The sequence below is a fragment of the Haemaphysalis longicornis genome, unplaced genomic scaffold (genome assembly GCF_048455015.1).
Source record: "Haemaphysalis longicornis isolate Haplotype H1 unplaced genomic scaffold, Haemaphysalis longicornis Haplotype H1 scaffold_9, whole genome shotgun sequence".
Taxonomy (NCBI): Eukaryota; Metazoa; Arthropoda; class Arachnida; order Ixodida; family Ixodidae; genus Haemaphysalis; species Haemaphysalis longicornis.
The window spans coordinates 138978068-139005574 of NW_027526460.1; the positions used below are offsets into that span (position 1 = coordinate 138978068).

General features: G+C 46.7%; 1 protein-coding gene across 1 annotated transcript in view; it reads right to left on the reverse strand.

The window, feature by feature from the left end:
* LOC144153892 (protein O-mannosyl-transferase TMTC1-like) overlaps positions 1-27507 on the reverse strand; it is a 163974-nt gene that overhangs the window by 74659 nt on the left and 61808 nt on the right. Inside the window, exon 2 of the mRNA XM_077685647.1 lies at positions 9199-9376. Within this exon, the coding sequence (XP_077541773.1) occupies positions 9199-9376 (178 nt within the window). The remainder of the gene's footprint in view (positions 1-9198; positions 9377-27507) is intronic.

Sequence of the window (27507 nt, forward strand, 5' to 3'; positions counted from 1 at the left end):
ACTACTATGGATGATTAAAAGCGGGAGTTACATTGCAAGAACAACAAACAAAGATGAACAAGAAGACGTACCCTTTTTTGGGTTACAGTTCAACGTTTACTCACGCAGGTTGGGAGAAGACACAAGAAAAAATCTCGCGGGTACTCATGTATAGCGCTAACAGTGCTCTTTTAAAACGGCATCTTTCGGGCCTTTGCCTTGGAAAAATCCGATATAGTTTGCTCGAAAGATAGGTCTCTTACAAGGTCACGTTCAATGGACATGATAGCAAGCGAGTTCAACTTGTCGTCCAGAAGGTTTGAACGAAGGCGATTTATCAGTGACAACTTAAAAAACGATCGCTCGCTCTCACAGTTCGCCACGGGTATGCTTAGATACATTCTTAATGCAATGGAAAGGTTCGGGAACACGTTAATAAGTTGTCTTTCGTGTAGCAACTTTATTATACCCAGGGCACTCGTGTCTTGGCACACAGAGCTTTGCAGAAAGTTCGCAAACTGAACGATTTCAGCCGGAAATACTGGCTCCAAATCGTTTGGGTAGGTCTCCACCAATCTCTCCGCTTGCTGTGCAAGAGAGATCATGCTTCCATTTTCCGTCAGCAATTTCAAGAATCCGAACTTCTCGCAAAGATCAGCGTAGGCAGCCTTTCGCACTCGCAGAGCAGAGCCTAGACAGTCAAGTACTACATTATAGGTCTCTACAAGAAACTTTTTTCTACCACGCAGCGTACTATCGCTTTTCCCGTCCGGGTATTTACTCAAAGCGATACGTTTGCTTTCATCCTGATAGCACTGACTAGAACTCAGCTTGCGTGCTCTCGCCTCGAAGGTATCAAAAAGAGGTCGCAACGAATCAAGAAAGCCTTCGAGGGAGCTCAGAAGGTCTACAGCGGTTGAAATGTCTAAGCCTGGTTTCTGAAGTGCTACGCTCGTCTTGTCAAAACGCTCCAAGATTTCACACCAGAAAATCGCCATGAATGCCGTCTCCAGTTTTGCCATTTTCTTAAGGAACGAGCACGCTTCACTCCTAGTGTCACCGTTTTCTTCCTCGTTCTTCGCGATGTGTTCAAGGCAACGCAGAATTGCACTGAAATTTTTCATAATAGCCTTGCATGATTCAGCATGTCTTGACCACCTGGTCTGAGAAAGGCTTTTTAGTACGAGGTGTTCCCCAGTGGAATCCATGCTGTCCAGAAGACATTTCCACCGCTTGGGGGAGGCAGCAAAGAACACGTACAGTCTTAGAGTGACACTGAAGAATTTGACGGCCTCAAGGCAACTGTCAACGCTACATGCGCCAACGAAGTTCAGTGAGTGACCAGCGCACGGGACGTATACTGCCAAATTGTTGAGCTGTTTGATTTGTGCTTGCAGTCCTTTGTATTTGCCTGACATGTTACTCGCGTTGTCATACGCTTGCCCCCTACAGTTGCCAATTGAGATGCCGTTGGTTGTCAGTAGGGACATCACGGTATCAAAAAGGTACAAGCCAGTGTGGGATTCAATGGGAACAAACCCCAGAAAGCGTTCGTGCACTTTCGCATTTAAACAGTACCGTAAAACCACTGACAGCTGATCAACGCGAGTAAGGTCTGGAGTCGAATCAACAATTAGAGAGAAGTACTTTGCCCTTTTTACTTCGTCAGTGAGCCTGTCCTTGACAGCCTTGGCCATGAGCTTGACGAATTCGTCACAAATTGTTTTTCACAGGTAAGATGGGTGGCCTTTCCCCTTGTTCCCATAGCGTTTGATGTGCTCCTCTAGGAAGGGATCAAACTGGGCAATGGCTTCAAGTACTCCCATATAATTGCCATTTCTCGGGGAGCCAATTAAAAACCTCCTCGCTGCCCCTAAACGCCAGGCCACGCTCAGCTAGAAGCTTGATCACTACGACTACGCGCTTCATCACCTCTGTCCTGTAAGCGGTCTGAGTGACCAGGTGTTTAACCAGCTCCTTGTCAATTGTGCTGCTCGAGTTAGAGCGGGTTAGCCATGCTGCCACGCAGTTCCGGTGTTCGACACTGTTTTCATGCGCGGAAACCTTTTCTTCTCCTCTTTTCCAATCAGAAAATCCGTGCGTGGTGAAAGAACTCGGGTTGCTCGAAAAGAGTTTACACATGAAACAGTAAGCACAGCCTTTGGACTTCGAATAAATTAACCAATGTCGCTCGTATGCCTCCCCATTGACAGCCTTTCTCGCGAAAAGTTGAGGTGACATATAGCGTTTCTGAGTTTTGTATTGTCTTTCGGAAGACGGAAAACTTTCTGCCCGATTTTGAGAATACAACGGCCCCTTCTCAATGCATTCGCCCCGAAAATTATCAGTAATAATGTCCGGCCACTTAGCTGGGTCACTTTGCAGAATCTCGGGGCCTACCTCTTGCTGCTGTGGGTCCTGTAGTTTGTCGCCACAAGACGCCAGCTGATCCGTCCTGTCGAGGCACGCGGGAAGATGATCCGCAGTCGAGCTACCGTGAAAAAAGTCAGCGGGGTCTTTGAGCGTCGTTTGCTGGAGCTCGTCATCAGCGGGCTGATTGGAGAGGTGTGGCGCCAGTTGATCAGAAGCAGTAGAAATCGGGTGGGGCAGAACGCACACGTGGAACTCCATGGCAGGTGTTGCACCGAGTGGCATGGATGTTGCTTGCAGGGACAGGACAGGGCTTGCTTGACGTCGGTTGCTCACAGGTAGAAACGGAGGAGGTTGCCGTCCTTTGTGCAGAACCCGGTGAACCAAGGGGAGTGAACTCTTGCTGCTCACAGGGGAAGCGTTGTGATGGAGTCGATAAGTCCTCCACAGAAGCACTCCCGGCACACTCAGGATTTTGAAACGAACTCGTACTGGAGCAATGACACGACTTCACGGAAGCTGCACTCAACAGATATTTCGTCATCTTTGGCAGCTTCTTTTCACGCTCTTCTCTTTCCAACTTTGCCTTTCGTTTGGACGCACCACTTTGATGCTCTCGAGTGGACATCTTCTCTTTTAGCTATTTCCTTTCGTTCACCAAGCTGGTGAAATGAGACTTGGATCGTGCGCCAACGCTAGGCCAAGGAAAACTCGTTGCTTCTATCTGTTGGCATCTTAACGAGACGACAGCGGCGAAGTCATTTATGTTACACCAGAAGTAACGCTATTTCCACTGACTTTACATACTATGTACATGACGTTACAAACACTTTACAACATAAAAAAAAACAATACTGTCCTGTCCAATCGTAATGCGAGGTTTTCCCTCTTCCCTAAAGTCCGATTGGTTGATTTCAAGATGTCCAGCCCCGGTCCAAATGCACCATTCACCTTCTGCGCACCCGTCTCTCCAATAGTGTCCGTTGGTCTGCTTTAACCACGTCTTTCACTACGTGCCTTCTCTCACGTAAGTCCCAGGGTTCGCGATGCCTGGCGCCAACCTGTCGGGGGAATGCGACGCAGGGTCTAAGCAAGCTATCCGGCCTTGAAACGAATGGCTTGCCAATAAATAACGCAGCCGTCGCTGCCTTTAAATTGTTTCTCGGTATGAGCAGGGTGTCTATTCATGCCATGTTACTGGTGCCCCAGAGCCGGGGCTCGGGCAGTCCACTGGCGATGTCTATCGTACGTATCGTTCCTGCTTTGTTCCTCTTGCAGGCCGCCTTTTTCGGGATTTCGGGCACAACTGACGCGCCGCCTCGACTCTGGGCTTCTCGAATTTCGAGCAGCGGCGCAGCCGGCGCAAACAACCGTCAGATTTACACAGTCAACGCATCGGAAGCGTACCACTCACAGTGGCTGGCCGCCCGATGGATTCGGTAACGCTGGTCGGCCACCCGCTGCGACTTTAACGGCTTCGCGGCGCCGCGTTATCTTCAGCGCGTCTAGGTTTGTCCAGCCTAGTGAACGGTGTTCCTTCCGTACGACGGACGTTTCAAGGCAAGACGAATGCGGCTTGCCGATGGCAGCTCAACGCATTGCAGCTGGCGGTGAAACAGAAAACAGACGCCGAGAAAGCAAGCATCCTCTGGAACGATGTACACAGGGTGGGCCGACCCAGCTCACTGCTTTGGCACTGTTAGGGCCCATCCCTTCAGAGGAGCGCTGCGTCATTGGAAGCTACAACAGGAACGTGTGTGCCTCCTATGCTCCGACTCTCGCACGGCGTGATGACAACTGACGAAAGACACGCAGAAGCTGAATTCTGCGAACACTGAGAAGCAGCAGCCGAACACCGCTGCAAATCTTGCTTGCTTAGTTCGGCCCATTGAATTGTCAACTCGGCTGGCTGCGAGTTCGGACTCCACTTCCTGGGAGGCTGAGCCGTTCCCTTCCGCCGTCTACGGAGAAGAGACACACGAAACGGGAGACCCAAGCCCGCGCGCAGCGGCTAACCCATGTTTTTTTTCTTTTTTAATAGCGGACGCCCCGAGACCGAACGATCCCCGCAGGGTTCGAAACAAACTAACAACACGAGACACATGGCGCTTTTGGCAACCTGAACCCCCTCGCTACAGTGTACTAGAAAGGTGTACCCTCGCTCGGAAACAAGGGGCCGCGTCGAAACTTCGGCGGACAAGCCGCCGCGACCCACCGCTGCTTTCTTGGGGTTGGCCGAGCGAAGTGAGGCCCCCTTTCCTCGTTCTGCTTTTCTCCCTGTCACGCGTGTCGCTCGAAGTTTCATTATCTGAGGTTCCGTACATTAGGCCAGTTAATGTGGCCCCTTTCCCCTGCCCTTGGAGACGAGGCCCTGGGCTGCAGCCTCCTTAGCCCCCCCCTTAATCCAGCACTGTGGATAACATTCCCTCTTTTTCCATGGTTTATCGTAGCAATGGCGATGGTCGCATGTACTATTCGCCCATAGAACGGGGGATTAAACGGCTGTGGTTCCATTGCTTGTTTCAAAACCTTCTCACTTCGCGTTCAAAAAGCGCGTAATACCGCTGTTTTAGACAGCCCTGTCGGTGCCTTACCTGAATGCGGCGGTAGGTTAGGGGCACATATCGTTCTTCGGGATTACAGAACACCGGGGTGTTTGAAACTTCTACACGCCGCCGGGAGTTACGCAATCGGAACGCGTCACGAGACAGCCGCGGCGTTTGGTAAGTATTAGTTGCCGCAAAGGGAGCGGCATCCCCCCGCGCGTAGACATGTTTCCAGTCATCCGCTGAGATAAGCGACGCTTCTTATCTCAATGGGTAAATAAATTGAGCCGCTTTTCCTTAAATTTCTTTAAAATATTAGAGATGCTTACTCACCGTAATGCAACATTTCCTTCATAAACAACTTGAAATATTACTTAAAGTTTGGGTGGTGAAGTATTACCTAAAGCCAATCGTAGATTTAACGCGCAGCATTTTTTGCCGAGTACCCCCCCCCCCCCCCCCCCAGCCAAGACCGGGTATAGCCCTGCATTTCTACACAAATGCAGATATCGCGGAAGTTACACCTCTAATCGTCATAATAGCGTAGATAGAGATAAATGGTCGAACGAAGTTTTGAAAAAACTGAAAAATAAGGAAAAAAAACATAAAAGAAAAGGGAAAATGGCAAACATTATAGCGACCTGCATTTCCACAATAAGGCAGATTTCGCGAAAGTTTCACCTCTACTCGTTATATTAGCGTAAATGGAGATATTTGCTGGAAGTTTTGAAACACTAAAAATGTAAGAAAGACATATATAAGTATTACTGAAAACGGCGAACCGTGTAACGCTCTGCCTTTCCAAAATAATGCAGACTTCGCGAAAGGTCCGCCTCTAATCGTTATAATAGCGTAAATGTAGATAATTGGTCCGACAGGATTTAGGAAAACCAAAGAGATTGGCTGTAAAGAACTCATATTCAGGACATACGGCATAAGAATGCTGCGCATTAGTAGGCAATTCTCTGAATTTTTGCAGAATTCATTTTCCGAGCGCACTCAGTCGAACTCAATAAATGTATGATATGCACGCACACCATGATAATACAAGGTGTGGAAGCACAACCCTTCTTTTTTGGAGAAGCTTATTTTTGACGAGTCCTGGCCCTTTATATAGGTACTCCGAAATGGGCGGGTACGTGCATTTAAGTTGCACCTCTCTACACGGCTTGCGCTTGAGGGTAGCGTGAGTTGGCCGGCTGTAGTCCCTTATGAATATGGACGTTGAGTTTTAATAGACCCCCTATTGTGTTTCTATAAAGTCAATAAAAAGTCAATTAAAACTCACTGCTTATAGACTGTACTCGTTAGAAATTCAGCAAAACTTTTATTGCCCAAACTCAACCAACATTTTATTGCCTTCTAGACACTGAGTTTTAATAGACTTGATATTGCGTTTTATAGAGTGAACCAAATCTCCCTTCTGAAACACTGCGGCCAATATAAAATCAATAAACTTTTTGTTGCAGAAATGTAACATGCATTTTATTGTCTTCACTATATTGAGTTTTAACAGACTCTGTATCACCTTTCTCTGGGGTCGATCGAACTCCTTATGCGTGGAGTGTAGTCATTAGACAGGCAATAAACATCTTATTACAAACACGCGGCAAGCATCTTATTGCCTTCATCATGTTGAGTTTCAATAGACTCTGTATTGCGTTTCTATAGTCCACTCACGAAGCTCTGGTAGTTTATCCGTGCATATATGTGCGATGCTATTGCGCCGCCTGCCCGGCCGCATCAACAGAGCTGGCGCGATGGACGTCCCATCACTTCGTCTTGAGAGCACTTTGGAGCAGTGGCGCCTGGGGTGATGGACATCACCGCCGGACAGTCCGAGCCCCTACAAAGCTGCTATGTTAAAACTTGCCAGAAAACCTGATTCACAGGCAACAGGATATTACGACTGTACTCAAAAATAATTTTATAGATAGCTAATAGAGATAAATTTCGTAAAACTCATCAAAAATTCTATTCCGACTTAGCTCATATGCAACAGGCTGTGATGACTGGGCACAATAAGAATTCTACATAAATCTAAATGAGATAAATTTAATAGAAACCCATCACAAACTGTATTCAAAGCTGACTCACTCGCAACAGGATGTTACGACGATACTCAATGATAAATTTTAAAAAAGCTAATTCAGCCAAATTTAATAAAAACTCATAAAAACTTTTATTCAAAGTTTATTCACACACAACAGGATATGTTACGATTATGCTCAATAGCGGTTTTATAAAAAAAGTTTGCCATAAATTTAATAAAAATCCGCCAGAAACTATATTCAAACCTGACTCACACGCAACAAACGCTTGCGACTAGTTGCGACTATACTCTATAAGAATTGCAGAGAAAGCTTATTGAATTTTTTTATAAAAACCCGATAGGAAACTCATAAGAAAATACATTCAAAAGCGATAAGGTCTATTGACTTGACTCTGTAGACTTTTAATTGAAGAGCGGTGGCTAATTTGTAATAGAAACTCAATAGAAATACTCTATAAAACGTCGATAAAATGTTTATAGGATTCTCTTGAGCAATCTCTAGATTAAGTTGATTAAATTTCGGCAAACATTTTTGATGAGGGGTAGCGTCATGTTCGTATTGTTATCTGCTCTGGCTGTTCCCATTCCTGGTCAAGTTGCAACCTCACTTCAGCGACGATTCTAGTGTTTCCTGAACACGTATAATCGATTGATGTCTGAGTGTACTACGCCGTCCACATTACGTGACAAGCCATTCACTCACGTCGGAATTTTGTTGTACTTTGTATTGCTGCAGAACAAACACAGCCTGCACGGAAGTACCGCAGCGAACGTGGACCCCAAAACGGCACGGAGAAAGCCGTTTTGGCAAGATTGGTTTGGTAGATTCCTAGAGTACATTGCGGCAAAAGCCATTCAGGTGTAGTGGCTTTCAAGGTAATGAGCTGGAGGACGGGCGCCGCTATTTTTTCACTTTTCTGGAACATCTCTTTACTTGAAGCAGCACCACCACATTACAGTTTATGACCACTACTCGAAGCTGCAAAGAATGAAGTCTTGTTGTCTGTATCTTAGTAATAGTACGAAAAGAGACAACAATTTTAATTCGCCGTAATACCGAAAGAAAAAACAATCACACGCCAATTTTGCTGTCTGATACTGTGCTCGCCAAGGCTGGCTGTATTACGCAATATTCTTCGTCCCCTCAATTTTCGTATCATTTGCTCCATTAAAAAGCAATTCATTTTCGCGCTCTACCTCCACATAATGTTAGGCACCTGTTGAGAGCTGGCAACGGACCATGGTTTCCTGACATGAATCGTCAAGTTTGTGGATATGGATCTGACTCGGACCATCCGCCACACGCGGCTATTGTGTCAACGGCGCCTGCGTGCGAGGCAGGCAAGAGACGCAACCGACGCAACCTTTAAGGGCGTTTATTGCCAAACCGCACTAGCGCTCCCGTCTTCTATACGTCGTGGACGGGTCCCGCGTTTCTTGAGCGGCCGGAGTCGATCGACTCCGGTGCTACCAGTGGATGGTGTTCGGTCCGGGCTGGAAGGAAGGTAGCCGGATAGCTCCACCGCCACACGCCGTGATGGCGTCGCTCGGCGCCAAGTCTCGGCTGCTAAGTCTCCGAGCGCCGCACCCGAGCGCCGTCGCGGAACTCCCTTCTCCACGCTCGCGGGAACCGAAGCGGTGGCGCGATCTCACGAGATGCAAGCGAACCCCGTGTAGTTGCCGTCCTATTGCCTAAGGTTGCCGCGCCGTCATCGAGGAGCCGCGGGAATGGGAACCATTACCATAAGGTGCATGCTAAAGTATAGCACGAGATTATATGTCGATGCAAGCACGGCCAACAAGCAGTAGCACTTGTCGATACCCCGCTTGAACCATGAAAAGGCGGGTGTTTACATGCCGAAGATATACCGGGGTTGCTAGGCACGTCACAATGGAGGAGTACAGTTCTTCAGTGAGCTGATAGAGAGAGAGAGAGAGAGAGAGAGAGAGAGAGAGAGAGAGAGAGAGAGAGAGAGAGAGAGAGAGAGAGAGAGAGAGAGAGAGAGAGAGAGAGAAAAGCAAACGGAAAAGCCGAGAGGTTATCCAGGCTTAGAGCCCGGATTGCTACTCGACACTGGGGAAGGAGTGTGCAGGGGATGAAAGAGAAAGCAGGCAAAAAACTGGAAAGGAAAAGGGCCGCACACACACTTTAGTCCCAGTGAGCTCAGGAGTGACAAATTTAATACTTCTATCTTTTCATCTGTACGGCAAGTAGAAAAAAAGCCTTTAGGAGGAAGCACAGTGACTCACGGCCTCCGTATGTACGGGGTGCGCGGCAAACAGCGCTGCTGCCAAGCAGGCCGGGAGAGGGCGCATCTTGACAGCAAGTTGAGCTACAGCCACGAGAAGCAATGAGCATGCGCTGTGCAGTGCCACGTTGACCAGATGGTAGCTGCGTACGCCAAGTCCGCTCACCAGGAAGTTGAGCCTGCGAAGAAGAGAGGGATAAAAGTTACGGCGAGCTATTTCCAAGTAGTCATACGGAAGAGAAATTGTTTCCACATTGCCCCGACATAGCAACTACAAAGACGCTTAAGCACCTTTGATCACGGAATGCGCAGGCACTAATGTTAAATTGTCGGAGAATATATCGGTGTGGGATCCGACATGGTAATTGGGGCCGAAAAGAGCATACGCGCCCGTAGCGCCGACAGTGAGTGCGGTGGTGCACCCCGCAGAGTGCCCTGGCTGGGTGGTGATTGCTGCGCCCCTGGGCAGTAGGAGTGCGAGTTGGCCAGCTCTCGGTGCGAGGACCTGGAACGCCTCATTGCTCGCGCCCAATCTGCTGCGCTGGCTTGCGGCTTTCTGGGCTAAGAGAGCGCCCCACGCTTGTGCTCATAACCACTTTACAATCAATCAACCCAAAAGTGCTGCTGTGGGAACACCGCACACAGCTTCTCTGTGGCCATTACATCGAAGAGGTTGTGGGGAAACGTGCTCTTGTTGGTGCTGTGGGCTGAACTAGGCTTTAAAACTGGTGCAAGCGAATTTTCTATCGACAGAATTTAAGGGAAAAAAATTAAGTCACGCCCTGTCGACCCGAAGGGCTGTATTGGGGTCGACCTGCAAGGAGCTTTTGATCACGTTAACCACTCGGCAATACTCGAGCAAATTTCGAGGTTGGACATGGGTAAAAGGTCTCACGAGTATATCAAGAGCTTCCTGACGGGGCGAACGGCGGTGCTCATCGCCGGAGATGTCGAGACGAAAGCCAAGGAGATCGGAAGCCGAGGCACGCCTCAAGGGTCAGTGATCTCGCCGCTCCTGTTCAACCTGGTAATGATCAGGGTCACCCACCAGCTCGCAGAGGTAGAGAACGTCGAGCATACGATATATGCCGACGATGTCACCCTGTGAGTCAAGGGAGGTAGCGACGCCCAAGTGGAAGAGGTCCTGCAGAAAGCAGTGAGGACCGTCGAGGGGAGCCTCGAGGGCACTGGCCTGAGATGCTCACCAAGTAAGTCTGAGCTGCTTTTGTACAAGCCCACCGACAGTCAGCGTGAACAACGAAGAGAACGAGACGAGATAAAGATCTACACCCAGGACGGGTCGGCGATCCCGAGGGTATCCGACATCAGAGTACTGGGTATGCTTCTCAACGAGAAGGGCAACAATGGGGGAACAATGGCGAAGATCGCCGGCAAGGCGGCCAGCGCCATTCGGCTCATGAAACGAGTTTCCAAGAGGAAGAGGGGGCTGCGCGAGGAGAACCTCATACGACTAGTGCAGTCATTCATAATGAGCCACATAACATACGTGGCGGCGTTTCACAAGTGGAAAACCAATGAGAAGAAAAAGTTAGAATCGCTCATTAGAAGGGCGTATAAGACGGCCATCAGACTACCCGAGTCTACAACTACCGAGCGACTGCTAATCTTGGGCGTACACAACACCTTGGACGAAATCATCGAGGCTCAACGGGTGGCGCAGCTATAGAGGCTAACCATAACCAAAGCGGGCAGAAGAATCCTGGACAAGCTGGGATACAACTACCATGAACAGCAGGGAACCAAGACGCAGCTACGAAGCGACACCAGGGACAAAATCCAGGTAGATGCAGTCCCGCGCAACATGCACCCGGAGTACAACGAGGGCAGGCGGCGAGCACGGGCCAAGGCGCTGGCGGAGCTCCACGCCGGGGACACTGGAGCCCGCTACGTCGATGCAGCAGAATACTGCAACGAACGTGGCTTCGTGGTGACGGTGGTCGGCGCCGAGGGCAACCTCCGAGCGGCGGCCAGCGTTGCAAGCGGGAGACCCGAGGAAGCAGAGGAGGTGGCGATCACGCTGGCCCTCAAAGATCCAGGCTGCACAACGGTCCTGAGTGATTCCAGGAAAGCTGTCAAAAACTTCTCCAAAGGCAGGGTTTCCCCCTTAACGGAGAAACTACTGCGAAGACAACCAAGCCTCATGGGGGAGACGAGAATCAAGTGGTTCCCGGCACACGCAGGTACGGTGTCGGCACGTGCTCAGAAACACAATGAAACCGCACACGCTCGTGCGGGCGAACTCACTAACCGCGCCGGGCAAAGTGGCGGAGAGCATTTGTGGCACAGAACACGAGACAGAATGACTACCTACAAAGAAAGTACTCAGGCCTATCGACTTGCCAGACGCAAGCTCCCGGCGCCCTGCAAAGAATTGATCAGGGAGCAGGCGGTCATCTATAGGCATCTCCAAACAAAGACGGTCCCGAGCCCCTACTTAAAGCACAGGATGTACCCGGAGACATACCCTGATGCCACCTGTCGGGTGTGTCGCAAAGCTCCAGCAAGACTCGAGAACATCGTCTGGGATTGCCTCGCGTACCCGGACGAATCAAACACAAGAACGATGCCACCTGCCTTCGAGGAGGCGGTGCCGACTGAAGACCAAAATCTTCAACTCCAGGCTGTCCAGCGAGTCATCGTGGCGCTGGCCAGGCAGGAGGACTCCGGCGACCCGATGACGGGGAGCGGAGGACCCCTAGCCGGGTTGGCTACATCTGCGGTGACGACTCCGGCCAAGCCATGAAGACCTAGCAATAGGACTTCATTCGCAGGCCCCAACGAAGTTTTCCCAATCCAATCCAATTACTCAAAGGGCCCATGCAGACAAAATGCAAGCTTGTTTTAATCGAAAGATTTCGTGTTTTGTGGTGCCCCAGCGGCAGCAAACGATGCTTTCTTCATTGACAAATGAATCAACTTAAATTAAAATTTTGATTCTCTCGCCAAATGGTGTGTTTTCGGGACGTCTGCAATGCTGTCATATGTGCTGGGGAGCCTTGTTTACCATTCGTCAATTTAGATGGCGTCCCCATACCGCGGCGGGCCGGTTTATGCCTTTGTTTTCGACCGAATTTGCACCTGGCTTGTTTTTGTTAAGGGAGAAAATAATCATTTCGCGTGACATGGTGTTCGCTCGACAAATATGGCTACGTAAGACACGTCGCTTACACCAATCGGCCAGTGTCGTCTGAAAAAATAACCCCAAAGCGCCGTTGTGCTGTGCAGCTAAAACCGCATAGTGCGCGCAGTACCAGCAGCTGTACGCATCGGTACTTCTATGTTTACGTGTACTTTGGAAACTTCCACTGTTCACCCCACCATTCTCACTGCTAACATAAAAATGGGCTCTAAATGTAAGCTCAAATAGATCGTTCGGCAAGCTTATAGACCTCCCAATTTGCGTTTACTTTTGCCGGCATCAGCCAACCGCACAGCTGTCACATATGACATCATAGATTCTGTTGCGGGAAATGAGCTAGTTGGTCGCATGGTCATTCTCTTTTTTCCTAATTATGTGGCTTATTTGAGCGAATTTTAAGTTAAAAGTGGTGTAACTATGAATCTAAACAGGCAATCTTTCGAATAAACCAAACTTGTGTTCTATCTGCATGGCCCCTTTAAGACTTAAAAGCGTCACTATTACATTCTAGGCGCATGTTTTCATGTGACTGTACCGGCGATAGAAATTGTGGGCGAGCCTTTTCCCAATACCCTCCAAGGTGAACGCGAAATTAGGAACTTATGCAATTCAAAGCTACTGAGGCAATCTGAACCCTAGAAGAAAAAACGGTTGCGTATCTGCTTACTTCGCTGCAAATGTAATCGAAAGACAATATTTTCCGGCGCTCCTGCCACGTCCCTCATGAAAATTGACGTTGAGTTTAAATAGACCCTTGATTGTGCTTCTATAGAGTCAATAAAAAGTCAATTAAAACTTATCGCTTATAGACTGTGCTCGTGAGAAAGTTAACGAACTTTTTATTGCATAAATGCAGCCGACATTTTATGGCCTTCAAGACACTGAGTTTGAGTACATTTCATATGGCGCTTCTATAGAGTGAACCAAAATTCTCATTTTAAAACTGCGGTCAATCTAAAATCAACGAACTTTTTATTTCAAAAATTTGAAAAATTCATTGCCTCCAATACATTGAGTTGTAACAGAGTATGTATTGCCCTTTTATAGGGCCAATTGAACTCCTAATTTGTGGACCATCGCCATTAGACAGGCAATAAACTTGTTATTACGAACACGCTGCAAGCATCTTATTGCCTTCATTATGTTTAGTTTCAATAGACAGTGTTGCGTTTCTATATTACATCCACGGAGGTCTGGTAGTTTATCGATGCATATATGTGGGGTGCTACAGCGCCGCGTGCTCAGCCGCATGAACCGATATCGCGCGATGGTCGTCCCTGGCGCCTGGGGTGACGGACATGACCGCCGGACAGTGCGAGCCCTAGAGATCCCCGCTGTTAAAACTTGCCAGAAAAATTGACTCATGGGCAACAGGATATTACGACTATACTGAATAAGAATTTTATAGAAAGCTAATTGAGATAAATTTAATTAAAGCCCATCAGAAACTCTATTAAAACTTAGGTCCTATGCAAGAGGTGTTATGACTGGTCAGAAATAGATTTTTATAGAAATGTAATTGAGATAAATTTAATAAAAACCCGTCAGAAAATGTAATTCAAACCTGACTTACACGCAAAAATATGTTATGGCCACACTCAATAACAATTTTAAGAAATGATTGTAGCGTTTAACGCGCCGACGCAACACAGGCGATGAGGCGCGCCGTAGTGGAAGGCTCCGCATTAATTTTTACGACCTGGGGATCTTTAACGTGCGCCGAAATCTCGTACAGACGGGCGTTTTTGCTTTTAGCCTCCATTAGAAAAGCGGTGACCGCGAATAATTTTAAGAAAGCTAACTCAGGTAAATTTAATAAAACTCATCAAAAATTCTATTCAAAATTTATTCACACGCAACAGGATGTTAGACTCAATAAAAATTTTATAGAAAACTAATTGCGATAAGTTTAATAAAACAAAACTCAGAAACTCTAATCAAACCTGACCCACGCGCAACAGGCTCTTACGACTACACTCAGTAAGAATTGTATAGAAAGCTTATTGAAAATGTTCTATAAAACCCCCACAAGAAACTCATAAGAAACTACATTCAGAGCCGGTGAGGTTTATTGACTTGGCGCTATAGACTTCTAATTAAAACGGTGTGACCAATTTGTAATGGAAACTGAGTAGAAATATTCTATAAAATGATGATAAAATGTTTATAGGATCTTTTTGAGCACTCTCAATAACAAGTTTATTAAGTCTCGAAAACATTTTTATGGGGCCTGTCGTGTCTCCCCCCGCGCACTTCTTGTGCCCTCCCCCACAAACTACGCTTCACTCCTCCCACGACGAATGTTTGATAAAGTAAGTTTAATTTTCTCACGCTCCATTGATCGCGCGCCATCTATGAGAACCTTTCGTTATTGTTGGACTTGGAACGCCGCCGCGAAATCTGCACTCGGACGCGAGCCCGTTTTCTATTTCTGGGTCAAAACATTGTCTTTAACCCGTATTTTTTTGCTATTTGGATAATCGAGCCCACATCTTTTTTAAATTAAAATATCACTGCTAGTGCCAGTGTTCCACAGGTGTTTTGCCTCAAATATCCCCAATATCTTCTTTTTGCTTTACAATGTTGACGAGTACGAAGTATGGTACCAGATTTATTGTTTTAGAAAGGTTTTGCGTACACGAACTTCTCGCTTCAGAATTTTTATAACGTTTGGTTGAATGGATGAATTGAGGGACAGACAGACAGACAGACAGAAAAACCCAAATTTTCATGTTTAAAAAGTCTAAAAAGATTACCGTTTTTAAAAATAGTTCACGAAAGAGCTGAGCAAAAGCACAAACATTGTTCAAGGGGTACCAGGACCGCCTAATACTAACCCAAAAATAGGCAAGCCTGTTCGTCGTTGTTGCATTTCTTTTTCTAAAACTGATGATTCGCTCTTTATTATGGCCCATGCTCGACATGGCGCTGGATGTACCATTATAGGTTTGGTGGAAATAAAGGACTGTTCGTGAAAAAAAGAAGAAAAAAAGAGAACGAGCAAGAAGATGGTCGTCTAATATTAAAAAGCGAATAAGGACATTCATCCGGCGCAACCCTAACTTTCGTGACCATGAGACATAATCAGCAGTAATCAACATGCATGATCTACTATATCAATTTTATTCCTTCTGTAGTTTATAGAATTTATGATGATCTCCGTAATAAGGCCTTTCCGCAGACGCTTGAGTAGCAGGGCTCAGGGCATCAGCGCCTGCGGAAGCCTATAGTGCCCACGGAACATCGCCCAATGTGCAACGCTATCGCCTTCAAAAGCGCTTAAAGCTTAAACGGAGGAGGAAGGTGACTGATGTGAAGGCACACTGATGGGCAGAGCTACAAAAGTACAATGGTTTGGTGACACTTAATGAGTTAACAACTCACGCCAGCTCATGCTCAACGGTACTCAAACCTCGCTGAACTCATTACCACGGAAAGAACCAGGCCAATGAGTCTTTCCAGACGCCTCGCCCGCATGGCATTAGAAACAGGCTTCAGTACGAGGCTTTATTCAGAGGAAGCATTGCACCTGAGCGGTTGGTGCGATTAGAGAGCGTTGTGTGTCTGACTCGTCTTTCTTATATGACGAAACGCGCACGTCCACATCCGCGCCGTCAAAACACTGGTCGTTGCGTTACGGATAATGCGATGCAATGGATCGGCTGCCGTTCGGCGGCCCTGCAGTTATTGCGGCGTGACGTTTTGTTGGAGGACAATCAGCAAAGAAACACCTACGCTTGGAGTACGAGCTTTTCCCGCCCTTCAATATAAAAACACGGGTCAAAATTTGGGAGGTTCTACGCGCCGAAGATACACCTGGGCAATGAGGCGCGCCGTTGTGAAGAGCTCCGGAATACTCTCGACCACCGGGGGATCTTTAGCGTGCACCCAAATCTCGACACACGGGAGTTTTCGCTTTTCGCCTCCATGTGAAACGCTGCCACCGCGACCGCGATCGAACTCGCGTCGTTGGGCTCAGTATACAACACCTCAGCCACTCAGCCACCGCGGCAGGTATGAACCCGGGTCGGGAGGCAGCAGCGCAAAGCCTTGAAGACCTGCGTTTTCCCCTAGGTACAATGCCACAAGGCGAGGGCAAAGTTTTGCAATAACCTTTCTTTAAAAGTAGAGTAAGTAACTATTGCAATTTTTTTTCTTTCCCGATGATCTTTATGAAACTAAAATAGACCCTTTAATAATGGAGTGTCTGCACTCTTCTTCGCATGTCGCGTAATCCATATAATATTTCCACAAAAAGGCTGAGATGGCTAGCTTAAATGTCATTTTTACGTATTTGTAACCTTATTACTTAAATAGGGAATAGATTTAAGCCCGGCAATGCAACACGCTGGTGCACGAGGGCTGACGAATCCGGCTATTGGTAATAAATGGAAAGCGGGCAGCAAAAATGAATTTGCCGATTATACGCATAACAAGAATGGCGGGAAGGGTGACCGTTACGAGTCATTACATGCGGGGCGCCGCAGCGGCTGTGCACAAAGATGTCCACATAGTAAGAGTAGAGGACATATGTTTAATACATTGCACAGCGAGGATCTCTCTGATCCTCGAAGGGCAATCCTGTGAATCCTTCTTGCAGGTGCTCTGCAAGGCGAGCTAATTGGGATGAGCTGAGAGAGAGAAAAAAAGGTTATTTGAGCTTCAAAGGTAGGAGTGGGTCCTCATTGGGATGACATTCTTGAAAGAAACCAGCGCGACGGAAACGAAGACAGAGTGAAGGATACACAAGGAAAACCGTTGGTCTAACAACTAAAGATTATTATGCAGCCAACGCATATATATTGATATAAGAAAAGATAATATTCCAGAACGACATGGTAATAAATGCATCACGCTCGGGTGAGCAAGAAGAAAGGCAGGGAACCCGATAAATATTCGTGTGTTCGCCAGGCAAGTGTGCCTATTTACCCAAAGAAAACTGCACATATGCGGGGTCCTTGATTGGCTGGCAGCATTAATTAAATCTCTCTCTTCATCTTGTCTCTCTATTTCTTCGGCCATACGTAGTTTCCTTAATTGCACTCGAGTTTTGCTTATCCCTTTTTGCATATGGGTGTGTACGCCCTTCCTGCTTAGCAAACTTTAGTTCATAGATGAGCATTAGATCCCCGTGCATTATTCTTCATGCTGTCTTCGTTTTTTATCTGTTTCTGTTTGTAATGAAGAAATTTCCCTTGCATGTCGGGCCAGTAAATCTCCTCATTATATCCTCAAGTTCCTTTGTGTGTTGGGATGCAGAACTCCATGGAATGTGTTTGTTGCGACCTCTTTGTCCCACTCATTCTTGCGCTGTTTGGACGCAACAATTAACTGACGAGTAAACAGTCCCAGGCAGTACTAGCCAAGTTTCTAATGGAAGGGAATTGTCAACGTACCGGTACGTGCAAGACTTTTGTTCGAGTTCCGAATTCTAGGTAGCGCAAAATAATTTGCCACCATCCAGCCTTCTAGTAGGGCTTGCCTCCGACACATGCATTGTTCAGGCTGATATTTTACTTTGACTTAAATACGGGAAGCGCTCTTTTTTGGATTCTCTTCTAACCTTGTTTGTATCAATAAATTCCTGCGAAAGTGCTGGACGCATAAAGAGTGTTGGTGTTTGTTAACCGGCACCCCTGAGAGTGGATATTGTGCCCCATAACAATCTGAACACCAGCGAAGGACTTGCAAGCCAGCATTTCACAACGCGACGATCGAGCAGAAACCGGTGGCATGCCAATCAGCGTTGAATTGGCGCAACACCTAAACGCGGACGTCTAGAGTCACGGCGAAAGAACTCCAGGAACATCTACACACTTGTTATGAGTTTGGAATGCGAAAGCACTAACGTGCAATTAAACGCCGCCCAGTGCCCCTAATTCTAGTTTTGCACTGCGAAAATTTGAGGCTCCCCTGCCCCTGTGCGAAGTCAACAGGCGCGTCCCTGATTTGCAGCTGAACACCGCAGTCGCATTACAGAGGCGCTCTCGGCTCTCCACGAATAGTAGCGCGGTCGTTTATTTATGCCTTTGCGCTCGAAGCTTGTGCCATGGAACGTTTCGCTGTCGCCTAGGAGTCGTTATCGGCTTCCGACACCGACAACAACGGCAATGCCAATGCCCGCTCTTACAGCGGACATGTATCAGGCTAAGTTTCCACGAATTTTACTGCGAAGACATTTCTCTGGCGATGCCATGCCGTTCCGGGCCAAGCGACCACCAAGAGGCGTACGTTCGGCCATTTGACATTATTCAAGAACGTGTGTGCATTTTATAGTACGCCGATCAGTGGAAGTTAGAAGACCGCCTTAAAATCAAATACTCTACTGTTGATCCGAAATTTGGTGTGGGAGGCTGTCTAGCGTGAGTACTGGTAGCGCCATGTCACATTTGACGTTAGTACTGAAACGCTGACTCCCGAACACACGCAGAGGCGCCGAAAATTGCCTATTTTGTATTAAAGTGAATACTCGGTTAGGAAGTAGTGGTATACCTGAATACAAAGCTCGTCATTCGATATGTCTTCAAGCGGGAACCCGCTGAGCAAAGTCGTCGTGCAAAGTGAGCCAGTGTAGACTTTTTGAAAGTATAAGCGAGTCATGCAATAAAAAAAGCAGTGAGAACGAAAAAAGAATGTGACAAAATTTCGACTAAAGAATATTCGCAATCGTTCCAGTGCACAAAATTTGTCCGTCGGAAAAGTAACAGAAAAGGAGGAGCTGCGGAAGCGAGGAAGAGGAGCAAAATCCTTACGCGGGAACACGCGACACCGCGTCTGAGTTGAAAAAAGCTGTCTGACTTGCTGTCGCAGCGAACACAAAATCGCGGCGTCAACACTTCAAATCCCGCCACTAATGGCTTGCGGTGTCCCCACCAACATCCGCCTATTTCTGTTTAGCTGCTGACAACGGCAGCTGTCGCGCGCGGCCCCATGTTAGAAACCTGAGCCTGGCAGGGAAGTTTTATTTTACTTGTCGACAACTTCGGCTGACGATGTCACGTTCGAAGTTCTCGTCTTCCCCAGGGCAAAGTTTTCGGACAACACGTCCCACTCTTTCGTTCAGGCATCGGACCGCAGCTGTTGAAGCAAGACGTGACTGGCAAGACAACGCAAACTGGAAACCGGTCGCCTACAGGCACGTAAACTAGTCCGAAAACCGCCTGCTCACTCCTCTTTTTACGAGGAGTCTTGCTCTGTAGGCGACAGCACTTGTGGCGTACTGGGCGGCGTCGGTTAAACGAGGGGAAAGGTTCCGGTAACCATATTCCCCCACTTCGGAGGAAAACCTTCGTTTGGAACATGCCGAGTCGGCGGTTGATATCGAATACCACTCGTCGTTGTTGCGTAGAGTTCAGTTTTGCAGCTGCTAGCAAAAACTACCGAATACGGATCCGAGTCGACACAGGACATCCGCTGGCGCAGCTTTTTGCTCTATCAGCTGCTCCCTCCACGTGTAGGGTTTAAAAAAGGGCTGGGTGTACGCCGTTAGCTAAAGACGATCGATAGGGTCCACATTTTGCCTCAGAATTTTACTTCCGTGATACTTCGCCTTTCATACCCAAAAAAATAAAATAAAAAGAAAGCCGGAGACGCTTTCGTGACTGCTAGCACGCACTGCTTGGAAATATTGCGACAAAAGCGCCCCTAAAAAATACGAAATATTTAACATTGTGAGTTCACTTATACGAGAATGTGACCTCGTGAATACAAATAAATGCACATGATACTACAATAACGTATATCAAACATGTGCGTTCGGATGAAGCTCAGCGAAATGAAAGCGTTTCGTATAGGTTGGTCGATGCCTTTATATATTCATTTCGGTCATTGCCTTTGCAATTTGGGGGAAATGTTTTCGTTTTCGTTTTGCCGTCGTTACCTTTTTGAATTTGGTCGTTTTTGTTTTCTCTGAGGTCAAAAATCGCGTGCACCACTGTTTCTGGAGGAAGGTGTTCGTTCATTTTTTTATATAATTCCCCATGTAAGTGTTGAACAAAAATTAGCTCGCCGGAATGTTTAATAAGAAGCGAATAATTTGATTACGTCCTCTTCAACGCCAATTTGTGTAAACGAAAGCGTCGCAGCGAAACATGCTGTAGCCTGTAGGGATGTAGGCATGTAGGAACTTGTCAATTTCAAAATTAAATCACAGTTTCACGTTGTTATCGTCATTTCCTATATGCATTGTGAGTGAATTCGCCCTAGAATTACAATAAGACCTTGTTCCGCGGCAAAGGTTTCGTGTTTCGTACAGTTTCGTGTTTCGCGGCAAAGGTTTTGTGTTTCGTACATACATCTTAGCTCTGCAGATGCTTTTTGTTCATTATTTGCTCTCCGCCCAATTTCTTTCTTCTGTGCCTAGCTTAAACACTCCGAAGAAAGTAGCGTAGTGCTCCGGCCCCACGCAAATCAATGTAGAAGTTACGCTTACCGCAGAATCTACAACGAAATTCACCTCACGCATAGCACGTATCTCTGCGCGTATAGCTACGTATAGCTCTTGTGTATAGCACGTATAGCCTTTGTGTAACTACGCTACACAAGAAATGCGCAAAGTAACCCCGAGTATTTCAGATGAACGCGTACATTATTAGGGGCGAAGCCCCTTGGCGGCTGGGGCTGTTGGCGCATCCTGTCGTCGTCGTAATCGTCGTCTCATGTAATCACGGTGCTAAAACACCGAGAAACTCGTTTACGCCTCGTACTAGAACGTGACGCGCACTAAAAAAAAACACCGGGACACTCGTTAACGCCTCGCGCTAGAGAGCTCCATGCTTCAAAGACAAGAGACCTTTACAGCGAAGCTGTATACCTCTACCCCCAACGGTTCATCTCCTTTGGCAGAAACGCCAAGGCGCCAAGAGTACACTTATACAGGCATGCTTCGCCCCTCCCGAGGTTTCACGTTATTGGGGATGTCCCGGGATTTATTAAGTTAATTTTGGGAAAACGGCTGTTACACTGTGCACCTCATGGCTGCAATAGAAGCTTCCTCCTTCAGCTTCAGAAATTGCGTGCCACAAAATGTGCACGTCACGTTCTCCCTTTGGTCCGGCCGCAAACAAAGTTGAACAAACCTATTTACGAGACTGGCCATCCCTTCTTGATGGTATAATCGACAGTTGGGCTATTTGGTTCTTGTACATAATGAAATAGAGCACAAGGCAAGGACGGAAGAAGATGAGACACACGACGGCGCTAACTGGCAACTGTTTTTTATTTGGCAAAACACACATACGCGCGCACGCAAATAATATAGTCCTTACTGCCAGTTACATTCGGCAACTTGAAGGTGCTTTCTAACGCCGAATAAGGTAATTGTCTTTCTTTTTTGATGCAGGGATAAAGCAATCAAAGTAGCGAATATATCCGCCCGGATCGGAAGGGGGAAACGAACCCACGACTTCTGCATAACGCGTCCAGTGCGGTACCAACTGCGCTATCCCGGCGACGAATTCCTTCTGGACTTCAGCGGGGGCTTATACTTAGTGAGGTTCAGACACAGGGTTGCTTATCTGTTTCAACCGAAAAAACACTCATTCACCGTGCATTCAATAAATAAACACGATTGACTCTTCTGAGGGTTTCTCTGAAAGCGGGCACCCTATGGCAAATAACACGCTCAGTCGCACGTTAATGCGCCGGCGTACGACAGGCACAGAGCTCTCGAACCGGAAGTGGCGGAAGCAGACGACGTGCCCGTGAGAGTTGGCGCTTTTAAATACGATAGTCGTTCTTGGGCTACTTCAACGCAGAAATTTTTGTATGTCTGTCTGCCTGTCTGTCTGCCTGTGACTCGATTCAGCCACCCGGCCACAGTGAAACTGAATCTGCGCAATAGTCTTATATACCCACAGTCAAATCCATACGTGTAAGACCAGTGGCGATCTTCGTACTTGTCAGCATTGTTGAACAAGCACAAAACATTGCGCAAATGCGAGGCAGAAAATCAATTCATAAGTGATATTTACAGCGTTTCTTTATATTAAAAAGTTCATGGATGTTTGGTTTTCGCGATATCAAATGAAATACTATATCAACTACAGGAAATCGTCGCCTGCTGTTGCACGTGTTACTATAGCTCCTGGCGGAATTTTAAGAAATAAACGGCCACAGTAACGAAATGTTCCCCTAGATAGGTTCCGCGTTCCGCTTGGAATGCGCGTGAAGCAGGCCAACGTGGTTGTATACACATTGTAGTCGGGTGCCTCGATTCACGTGCGTCTCCGCCGTACGGCAGTGCTGGCATCAACGAACCCGCACTGCAGCAGTAGAACGTGGTAAATTTAAATTGACCTGTGCAAACCTCTAGTGCATTATCTTGGGAGGAATGAGACGGCAGAGGAAAGCATGAGAGGTGACCGGTAAAGAGAAGGTAGGCGTTTACATGGCAGGGGCACCAGTCGACTATCGTCTTTCGTCTTTCGTCGACATTTGCAACGAAAGGGGCAGGTACGCGGCCATTTTTTTTTCCAGTGACCTTTTTGCGGTGCGATAAACGCAAGATCACGACGCGCACGTCCACACAAACAACTCACAACAACATAAGTTTACGCATTCGATAGGAAAAGAAATTTTTTGTCATGCAGCATCACACACGCATGGCTGACACACTTGCCGTCGTTTCTTTTCATATAAAACTCCTCCATACCTCCTGTTGTCAGCTGGTGTTTGCGTAACCACAAAATACGCGTATTCCCAAACAGCGGACTAGACATCCCTTGACTCCCATCGGTCTGGGTGGCGCAGTGCCGAGTTCGTCTCATCATCTTCAGTCCTTGTCCTTTGGGCTATTTCACCATGTACAACGGAAGGTGCCGAGACAGAAAGCAACGTAAACAGCATTAAAATGGAATATTCTAAGATTTCGTTTTTCAGTCGACATTCTTGAAGCTGGCGTCCGCCAGACGGGCGCCAGCTTCAAGACGCTCTACTGAAATATTCTGTTCTGTTCCACAGGATTAATGCAACACAGCTATACCGTTGACGGCTCCCAAAATCGTTCTGGAATAAAGGTATTCGGTTTGTCCGATTGTGGCATTTTTCTTGTTCAAGGCCTGCTGACGTTTCTCATCACTCGGGTTTTACCGATTCCCAGAAAAGTGCTCCACACTGTAAAACAATTTACGCCCTTAAGGATGTAAGGGTGTCTACAACATAAGGGTGTCTATAACACCCTTACAGCCTACGATAAAACAAAAGAAATGCCCTTTAGGGCGTTGTTTTTTCGTTTATAACTGCCTTACACCCTAGCAAAAACACAAAAATTCCCTCTTTTAAAGGGTTTTTTATCAGAATTACGGAATTTCAAAGGACATATTTTTATTTTTTGATAGGGTGCAGCAGTGTTAGTTATAGACAGTGATTTAAACCCTGAATGTTGTAAATCGTTAACAGTGCAGGACCTTCATTATGGAAATGAAAACGTCTTATGCCTGTGCTACAGGGGAATTTTCAATTAACAATGTAACACTCGCTTCAAGTGCGCCCTGTGTAATTTTAATGTGGCCCTCGATAGAGAATTGGTCCAACGGCCTTCGGAATGCCTTTAATACCTCTGCTACACGGCCGTTTCAAAGGCCTTCCAAAGGCCGTTGAACCAATAGTCTATCGAATGTCCCATTGTAAATGCATAGGGCGCACTTGTAGGCGAGGGCTAAATTGTCAATTGAAAGACGCCGTTTAGCACAGGCACAAAACGGCTGTGTAGCGCAGGTATGAGTTAAAGCGCCAGCCTACACTGCAAAGCAAGACTTGTGAGTTAACTGCTCATTCAAGCCTAGTATTAGTGCTGTTTACGTAATGCTTAGACGCCGATGCACGCTCCAAGATTCACTTGTGCTAGGTTGGGCAAAAAAAAAAAAATGAAGGAACTAACACATAAGACCTGCAAATTCATTTTTGCAAATTCATTTTTTGTCAAAACGATACATGAGTGGAATGGGCTCTCAAATGTACAAGTGTCTGCTGTGAATGAAAACTTGTTTTTTTTTCGAACCTGTAACCTCCCTGCTATAACGCCTTCGGGCGCTGCAGGTATATGTTGAATAAAGAATAAAGAATAAAGAAGGTAGCGAAGCTGAACGCAACCTTCACGACCATCACGACGGTTTAAGTCCACGATTGCAGCCGATGTGCTTCTTCTTCGCTCCCGCAACGACCTTTACGCCGTCATTTTTACTGTAAGTGTTACGTACTTCATTTTGTAGGAAATAATAATCACTGGACATCACCCTGGAAGGCCGTACGCTGTGACGTGTCTTTTCCGTTCCGAACAATTATTACCACGATTACGGCGAACACTGGTGTTTTTTTTTTCTTTGTTGATCAATCCTGGCCAATCTTCTTATTGGGTATGCTTGGTATGACAAACGTGCGCCGGGGACGCTGGGCGATCGCAGCGAGGCGCGCAAACACGAGCAGTCAGTATTTTCTTGGTTATTTTATGTGCCGGACGATCGCCGCAAGACACGCGCTCACAGGCGCGCGCTGGGCATTTTCTTGGCATTTTTAACTGCGGACACCAAGCTCTAACGATTTGCTAAACAGCCTCGCCGTTATTATATGCAGCTTTCGCAAACATGTTCGGCTGCACTAAGAGCGTTTATCCTAGTGCTTCGTCTATTTCCTCGTAACCGACTAATCACATGCACTGTGCCTTCGGCGCTTACAAAAATAAAACGTTCCGAAGTTCTTAAAGTTAGAGCTTTGACATGTAACTTGCAGTGACCCATCGAAAACTTTCGTCCGCATGGAAGCTTTTGCCATGTCATTTTTGGATGAGGGCTTCAAGGGAAAAGCCTCGACTTTACGCCATCATCCAAGCGGGCGATCATCGAGAGCATCTGCGTCGATCAGTGCTGCGCCAGCCGGTCCGTGTTGCGAAAATCAATTTGTAGGCACTTGGCGCTCGCTGCAGTTTCTTTTAGAGGGCATTTCGCAAATGGCGTCAGAAAATTGCCCATTGGTCGCGGTTGGGCCAACCAGCACAAACGGGGCTTTGGAACGAATACAGCGTGTAGATGGCTCTGGCATTGTCGTTTCAGACATTGCGACATGGGTAGAAACGTATAAGTTTGCTATTTTTTAAGAAAGAAACAGGAGATAGGAGAACGTGGACACAAATTATTGGTGTGTTTTCCTTAAAGCGTTGAAAAATGGCAGCATTTGTCATTTTCTTGTCCGTACACTCAAAGCATGTTGCTTTGATTGAGAAATTTCTGGTTTTTTTACGCAAAGCAAACTTTAACAATGGGGACTGACAGGTACTACCGGCGTCAAAGGAAACGCGAACACGAAAATATGAACCTGAAAGCACAAATCGCGGGATTTTTTTCCGTGCAAGCCAAAATTACGAGTGGCTTAGTTACGAAAACAACGTTGAGAAAAATGTATTTCCAAATATACCAATAGCGTGCCATTATATCAACTGTACGAACAGTATTTTTCAATTTTGCCCGTCCTGGTTCATATTTTTGTGTTTGCGTTTCATTTGACGCCGATAGTACGCTTGCTTGAAACCTTTACAGGAGGAAGAAAATCACGCAAAAATACTCCGAACGAGCTCGACCACGTGGCCGTAAATTCAAAGGGGGGAATAAAACAGCACGCACAGCTCCTGCTAACACGTTATATGATCGTATTTGGTGCAGTGCAATCGAGTAGACAGAACAGAAGAGTCCTCCCGTCGTCTCAGAGATGCCCATCGTATGCTGGTATTTCGCTCACACTGTCGAAACGCAACCTTCGTGAGATGGAAAGAAAAAAAAAAGCTGAAAAAACGCGATGGCGAGAAAATATTCAAAAGGAATACTAGTAAATGACATTAGATCGTACAGCTAAGAAAACGCGAGTCCTAGCCCAGGGGCTCATGAAGACAGCAAGCAGTGAATCGGGCGCCGAGATTTTGTTTACTCGTGGCCAATGTGTCGTGCGTTGTTACGAAGCGGATTTGTTTTTTCCTACCAGTTGAGCCTTCAGATCTGTGTAAAAACCAACGGCCGCTACGATTTTACGGCCCATGCGTGGGTGTTGGACTACAGGGCAGATTTTTTGAAGAAGGGCTCGCGTTCGGGCTAGTTGGTATTCCATGACGTTCATCTTAAGGGCAGAAAAATACACTGACACAGAAAAAAAGGGGACGATGTTTGTCAGACGACGAGCGCTCATTTTTATATAACAATAGCCGAGCGAGCCAACCTCCACTACTCCTGGTTCTATTAGAATCATATTCTACGAACTTCGATGAATTATTTTTACGGAACGTCTACTGCATTTTGGCATAAAACATGGCCACAAGACAGTAAATGCTATTAATGTGAAATAATTATTTTCCTTCGTAGCTCAAAAATCCGGCGTTTTCCTCGGTGGGACGAAGAAGAGGCACGCAAAATAGCCGACCGCGCAAAGAATACCTCAATTAAAATAATGGTCGGAGCATTTGGACATAAGATTCCAACCCCTGGTATATGCGCTGGGGCACGCATCCCTTACACCACGGCCTGGAACCCACTGGAACTCGCTGGAACTCACAAAATGAGCACATTATGAATGCGGTCTGGCCTTCAACTCAGAAGTGTGTCGGAGACACGTGCTGCAGCCTGCAGGGGTTATTTGAGCATGATTGTTGCAGAAGATTACGTCTAATCTAATAGCGTATATGTAGGATAAAAAAGGGCGACTGGCAAAGCCTCGCCATTGTGGTAACAGACAAAAGAAGAGAAAATACCCAGAATGTCCTCTGGGAGATTCTTGGTGGTTCTGTTTTCTGGGTGATGACAAAAGTAACTATTTTCTTCTATATAGAAAAGTATTTAGCATAGAGAAATAAATATGGAGAAATAAGTGAGTTTACATATCTCTAGAGAGAAATATTTATTTGTGGGACGTGTTAGCTCAAAATAAAAGAGAAGCCCGCTTCTCCAAACGTTGGAGCAAGATCAAAATACAGTACTTTAAGAATAAACAAAGTAATAAAAAATCCATCACGACGTTTTACTACTGGAACGTATTGTGTGCGTCTACTTGAAAAAGGCGCTAAAAAAATACACAACACGAGCACGAAGAAGGACGGGACGGATGCGCACTAACAACTGATTTATTGGAAAGGAAAAACAGGAGTATAAGTAGGTTGTCAATAAGCCACACACA